Source organism: Neopsephotus bourkii, unplaced genomic scaffold (genome assembly GCF_033783945.1).
Source record: "Neopsephotus bourkii isolate Nb327-2 ecotype Australia unplaced genomic scaffold, CSIRO-AGI_Nbou_v1 NB_620, whole genome shotgun sequence".
Lineage (NCBI taxonomy): Eukaryota > Metazoa > Chordata > Aves > Psittaciformes > Psittacidae > Neopsephotus > Neopsephotus bourkii.
Window position 1 is genome coordinate 2,301,421 of NW_026901120.1, and position 6,874 is coordinate 2,308,294.

The 6,874-nt window shown below is 51.8% G+C and overlaps 1 protein-coding gene across 1 annotated transcript; it reads right to left on the reverse strand.

The window, feature by feature from the left end:
* Positions 1-385: 385 nt before the first annotated feature.
* LOC133211611 (pro-resilin-like) lies at positions 386-5,592 on the reverse strand. The gene is made up of 3 exons (XM_061352143.1): positions 5,556-5,592; positions 4,345-5,030; positions 386-546 (listed from the first exon to the last, which is right to left on the reverse strand). Exons 1-3 carry the CDS (start codon positions 5,590-5,592, stop codon positions 403-405), a joined length of 867 nt encoding a protein of 288 aa, XP_061208127.1. The 3' UTR covers positions 386-402.
* Positions 5,593-6,874: the final 1,282 nt, after the last annotated feature.

The window sequence follows — 6,874 nt, forward strand, 5'->3', positions numbered from 1 at the left end:
AAGGAGCATGCACTTGCCCAGCAGAACAGGAAGTTTTGACACTTTAAGAAGTTCATTAAACTCTGGGAGGAGAGTTAAACAACCAGTGACAGCTTTCCTGCAGCAAGGCTGGGAGGCTGCAGCTTTTAATTATCACACTTGCATTAAGCCCCAGTGATTTTCTTCCTACTTCTAAATTGTCTTGGCCCAACACCCAGGGCTCATAACCCAGTAAAGCTATTTGCTCTTTTATTCTTATAGCCAAATGTCGCTTTGGTCCAAACCTCAAACTCCTTTATCTGTGAACAGGCCAAAGGAAGGCAATGGAAGACGTTAACAGTCCTGAGCTAAAGAGAGTGCCTCAGCTTGGAAAGAAACACTTCTTAATGCATGTTCCTTGATATAAAACATGAGAGGAGGAGCTCAGTGCATTGATCCAGTGAGCAGGCAGCTCTTGGGCAGCCTGGTGCTGGCTGTGCTGGTGTGTTTGCACCTACCTGGGGGGCACATGCAGTCTGATGGAGCCTCTCTCGCCGTCCGCAGCTTTGCCAGCCCTTCACCCAGTTTCTGTTCGGAGAAGGAATGAAAAGAGCCATTTAGAGAATATATTATATCTAAATGCGCATTGTGCATGCATGCCAACATCCTGCACGCTTCCTTCCACTGAGGGGTAATGGTTTCATCCTGTTGCGTTCAGCCTCTTCGGATAACGCCCCATGCTATGGCAGTACACGAGATGAAATGTTTCTGAGCAGTGATCAGTGTACAGCCCTTGCACAGGGCGGGCAGAGACTGCACAGCCCAAAAGTCCCTTGAGCTGAGCACCATGGGCTGGATTCATCCTGGCGTACATCCCATGTTCAGATCTCAGCATCGTCTCGGTGTGTTTGGTGGCAGGGTCAGGCAAAGGCCCCAGGGAAAGCCTCGCTGCAACCAACAGTGAAGCTGGTTCCAGGCAGCCAGGAGTTTACGTACCAGGGCGATATTTGCACAGCAGAAGTGGCCTGATTCAGCTGATTTTATACTTAAAATTCAAGCCTTGTGCAGTGTAACGGGTTTATTTAGGGGAGGGCTGAGGAGGTGAAGTGAGGTGCCAGTGACACTGGGGTGCTCTCACAGCACCAGGTCAACCCAAAGCCCAGTGTTTCCATCCCCAGGGTGAAGAACCCATCAGTGAGGCGACCAGGAAACATCTACATTCACAAACCTAAAGCACCGTCTACGTGGCATATTGCAGACAGATGTGAGCGCTCTGCCTGCTCTCTACGCCAACCGAAATGTTCGTGCCTGCATTTAGGACACTGCCAAGCCTGAGGTAATGAGCCCTGATGACAGGTAGGGTTGTATGAGCTCAGGTTTGGTGCTTCATGGCTGGGGCAGCCCAGCAAGGGTGGGAACATCTCATCTTCACCCACAATCTCTCTCTATCCTGCAGGAATGCCCTGTCTCACCTATTTACCAAGAGAGAAACCAATAACCTGATAACTGGAGTCCCCGCGTGTCCAAGAGAGAAAACTCCAAGCACTTACTGAATTCAGGGTGTTCAGACTTGACTTTTATACAGTTTATGTTTGAACACTGTGGACTGTTCTGGAATTAGGCTACGTGTGAGTTAGGTTCTTTTCCTTTTATTCTGGGGATTTAATGGTTTTATGTGTTGTTGAAATCCCAGGCATTCCTCTCTGGCTGCTCGGATGTGATGGTGAGAGGTCCCGAAAGTATCAACACCGTTTCATAGCACCTGGTAGAGGAGTTGCCCTATGATAATACCAAAATGATCTGGCTGCCTCCTGTGAAACACAGGCTTTCCTTGAGGAAAAGTGCCAAGGAAGCATCTGCAGAGACTTTTCTGACAGCCACCTGCAGTCTGAATGTTAGAAAGATGCTCAGTTTTGATCTGTTTAAAGTAATTCGGATAATGAGGGTGCTTGAGGAAATGAAAATGAGCTCTTCCATCCTCTGGGTTCGGCAGGCATCCCTGGGAATAGGAGAGCTGAATCCCAGGGCGAGTCCTCTGTTCTCCCATTGAATTGTTCTTGTCATGAAATTGATTAATCTGGACACTGTCTGCCTATTGCAGACAATAAATCCCTTGGGAACGAAACGGTCCAGCTTTGTTTACAACAACTGGATGCTTCTATAATCCTCCCGTTAACATCCTCCCTCCAGGATGAAAACGACACACTCCGAACTGGGGCTTTGATGTAGAGCAAGTGGAGATGCTACCACGTTCAGACCACGCTGTTGGAGATGTTTCAGAGAGCATCAAAGCAGGACCCTGCAGCAAGTCCCATGAAAGGAACAGCCAAGGGAAGGGCAAGGCACATTATAATATATAACATTATAATCATCAATTTCTCAGATGCCTTTCACAGGGCCAGAAATTAAATCCTAGTTGTCCAGATTGCCTTTCATTGCCTTAACTACACACTCACCCTTTATTATTTCCTATCCTCCTTATACTTGCCACACGTTCAAACAACTCTAAAAGGAACAGAGCCAGCATGTTGGTGTTGTATTTGCTGCCCTTCATACACAGCTCTGCCATAAATTACTCCAGCAAACCCCTAGACTGGTAGATGGAGTAATGCTTTTGGGGCAGTGACAGAGAACAAAGTATGCTGGGTCAGGCACAGAGAGCGTATGGGGCTTTGGTTTCACTTCTGAAATGTTGTGGCAAACTTCAAAGGAGGCCCAACACAGAACTGAGCAGAAAAGCTGACCCCAGGCACCAGTTGATGTTCATGATGATGGAAATACTCCCTCGCTCTCCAGAAACTCTCCAGCACAGAAAGAAGTGGCCCGATGAGCGAGGAGTCTTATGAAACAGAGACCGGTTTGGTCAAGAGACAGGAGCCTTCTGAAACATTACCATACATGAAGAGGTTCATTTAAAACGACTATTAATAGACAGCACAATCACTACCACTCATTCCTTGAATCTGTTACTCGCTTCAAGGTTTGCTTTCAGTATTGACAAAACATTGGTCATACAAAGCATTTCAACAAGCTCCCTCTTGCATTAGAAGCCCAATTATGTGGTTTTGCTCTGTTTTCCCCTGTATAATCTCCATCTGAGCGCTCCCAGTACAAAACAAGCTTTCCACACTTAACTAAATCTCAGCAAGAGGTTGCACATGATCTTAGGCAGTGCCACCGAAACCATTCCCATTGCTAAGCACATTTATTGGAGTAATTGGAACAGAACAACTGCCACGACTGGCAGGCTAATTCCTGCCCGGAGAGAAGACGTTAACTGGGCTCTGTGATCACACCCGGCGGTCTCCCCCCTAGTCTGGTATTCAGGGGGTTCACAAAAACACTTCTTAACGTTCCCCTTTTACCCAGGCACAGCAACGGAACCGGGCTTCCAGGTGAGTGAATGCTCCCACCGTCACTCCTATAGCAGCGGGCAGGACGAGGGCTTGTCCCACCCGCGCTGCCTCCATCCATCCCCGCGCAGCCCCAGAGGTGCTCGCAGCTGGAAGGCGCTGCTGACAAACACATTTGTGCTCGGTGGAGGCTCCTGGCTGTGATGCAGCTCCGTGTTCTGCACCCCAGTCAGGCCGTTAACAAATCCCGGGGTAAAACCTTCCCCAGATGTCAGGATCGATCGCAGCGGAGCATCCCGCGGCAGCCCCGTGGCCGTGCTGTGCTTTATGAACTACTGTTTACACAAGTCCAGCAAAGTAACTGTGGGATCTTCCAGCATTTCCTATGGGAGCCCTCCCCGCGCTCCCTGCCTATGGAAAGCCCCAAACCTAAACACCGGAGTCTGGGGGGAAATGCAAGCCTGGGATCAAGTGTAACTTCTCCCGGAGATATGGTTTAGTTACGGAGAAGGGCACCAGTGTGGATAATGGCTCTCCATGTGGGAGAAATCTTCCAGCAGAGACATCTTTATTGGATAATCTCTGAAAACCCTGGGGTTGAAAGTGAATTAACTAGTTGCTCATCTTCTCTACCTGCCAAAACCCAGTTCAGCGCTGCGGGACCACACGATACTCTGCGAGAGGCTGTCCAGATATCGTGCGTGCAAATTTCTATCTAGGAAATCATAGTCCATCGCATTAGAAGGTAAATAGCATTTAGGTACTCGGGTGATCTTTGCCAGTGAATAGAACGAGGGACAAAGTCGCGTGTCCTCGAGCATAAATCGTATCCTTTCCATCTGGGCCATTTTCGCGCTTAAATCCTAAAGGCTCTGCAACGCCTCGCCCGTAACGGGCGCAGTTCGGCTGAAAGGAGCAAGTTCTCCCGAGGGGAAACAGACTCCGGGACCCACAGGGAGGGGGGGGTTCCCCGCAGCGCCCTGCCCAAGCGCCCGTCCCCGGCCCTGTGCTGCGGCCCCGCGGCCGGACTCACCTCTCGGAAGAGCTGCTCCACGCGGGGCTGCAGCGCGTCCAGCAGCGGCCCGGGTCCGCGCTCCTCCAGGGCTGCCAGCCGGCCCTGCAGCTCCGCCGTCTTGGCGCCCAGCAGCAGGCACACGGCCACGGCGGTGAGCGAGAGGAGCAGGCAGAGGGCGGAGGTGGCGGTGCCCGCCGCGGCTCCGCTGCCCGCGCTCATCGCGCCGCTGCGCGGGGTCCCGCTCGGCTGCCGCCCGCCTGCCCCCGCCGGCGCATCCAGCGCCCGCCCTGCGCGCTGCGCGCCGCGGAAGTGGGGCCGGCAGCTGCGGAGCGGCCGCTCTCCTCCGCCAGCCCCGCCAGCCCCGGGTCTTAAACGGAGGAAGCGGGGGGTGGCGGCTCCCCCGCCGCCTCCCCCCCGCGCTGGGGAAGGGGGGATGCTCCGAGCGCTGCCCGCCGCCCTCCATCGGGGATTGCGCGGAGCAGATCCCACCCCTCTGCCCGGCCCCCCCCGCGGGGACCGCTCCTTCCCCCTGCTCCCCGCCCTCCCTTCCCCGGGGGGCCCGGCGGTGCCCTGCGGGCGGCCCCGGGACGGGGGGGGCTGCGCTCCAGCGGCAGAGCCAGGCGGCAGCCCCGGGAACGGAGCGGGCGCCCTCCAGCGGGGCCGCAGCGGATACCCCCGGGCAGAGCGGCCGGACGGGCGCCTCGCTCCCAACGAGCGCGACCAGCAAGAGGCGTCAAGCGAAAGGGTTTTGTGCTGCCTGAGCACAGCCCTGACCCGGCCCGGGGAAGGGACCTCACGGCCAACCCCAGCGGGTCTTCACCGGGGTTAGCAGATCCGAGTGCCACATCTGCCTTAGGGAGCCTCTGAACAACAGAAATGATGCTCATACATGCCAACCACCCCTGCCTTTTTCTCGCTGTTACAGATTTCATCACGTCAGCTCTGAACTTGCCTATAAAACATCCCCGGATAACTTAATGCCTGTCTAGACTCTAAGCACATGGCATACAAATCTAAACAGTCTTTGCCTCCTAGCCCAAAGACCCTGCTCTTCTAGGAGTAGTTCTTTTAGAATAGATGAGCAAAGCCTAGGACAGTTAGAAAATGGTACTAGTGCATGGTCTAGTAAGTGTATTAACAAAATGTACCCAATGTACCTGCACTGCCAGGGTGCATACTGCAAGCTGCTTTTTTGACAGCCAGTTACCAAACCAGTGAGCCAGGCATACCTGTATCCTTTGCTAACAGCCATTTCTTGCTGTCCATGGGCCCAAGGATCAAAGAAAGCAGGTTTTCAAGAGCAGCCTCTTCTTTACCTTTCCCCCACCCCCTGCCATGAGCCTGCTGAGACTTCACTTACAACCCCTGTGAGTTCCATTGCACGCACACAGCAGCATCGCTTGGGAGGGAGCTTCTGTGGAGTAAAGCCTGGTCTACTCGCTCAGAACAGCTTTATTTTGTCCCATGACCCGTGTTCAGTGAAATGTGTAACTGATGTTATGGAGGGGGCTGGTGTTTGTGTGGCTGAACCGTTCATGGATTTACAGACCAGGTCTGCAGTGTACAATAGCTAAAAATCTGAAGTGTAGAGAAACATGCAAAAGGATCCTGTCATTATTTACCAGCAGCTACAAGGAGTCAGAACTAGCTCCATGCAAACACGAAGGATTACAAACTACCCCCATTATACTTACGTGTTAAGTGCATGGGTAAAGACTCCTTCCTAGAGAAGAATTTAAACAAGTTTTTATGACGCATAACTGCTGTAGCACGTATCTCCTTTAGCAAGTGCAATGCATTTTAATACCTACACTACCCAAGGCTACAAGTACTCTTGAAGCATGGGTACACAGTCCTACCCTTACTAATTTTGACAAACTGTTTTATAGTTACAGTTTAATAGTTATAGCAGCATATAAACTTTTTTCCACCATCTGCCTTTGATTTGTGTTGCTTAACTGATAGGCTAAGCCAAGCCCTTGCTTTGCCTCTGAAGGTGTGGGATGGGAAATAATGCGGGCAGAAGCAAGGGAAAGAGTTCACTCCTGTCCTCTATCTCCTCACTGAGCTGGATAGTACCAACCATTATGTTTTCTGTCATGCAGAGTAGAAACAATGATGTGAACATCAACATCCTAGGAAGGAGGGTGTCTATTATGAGATAATCAAGCACAGGAGGGGGCAGCGCCTACAGAAGATAAGCTTTCAAAGCTTGCCCCAGCTCTACTCAACCCCCGATATGCATGTCTGGAGCCTCTTGCAAATTAAGCCGCCTCCACATCAGTGAAACAAGGACATCATCTTGAAATCTTACCCCACATCAAGACTTAGCAAGCACAAAACCTGAAGCCAAGACCCCCGTGGAGCTGAAACAATTTAGTGTTTCCTCCCTTAAGAAAGACTTACATGGTGAAGTCAGGACTGAAAATAAAATTGTCGAATCTCACTGCACCTACAGTCAGCCTGAACGAACCCTAGAAGCTTCCCTCCTGCTCAGCACGCCAACCCTACATGTCAAATGGATTACAAGTGCTGAACAAGACTACGA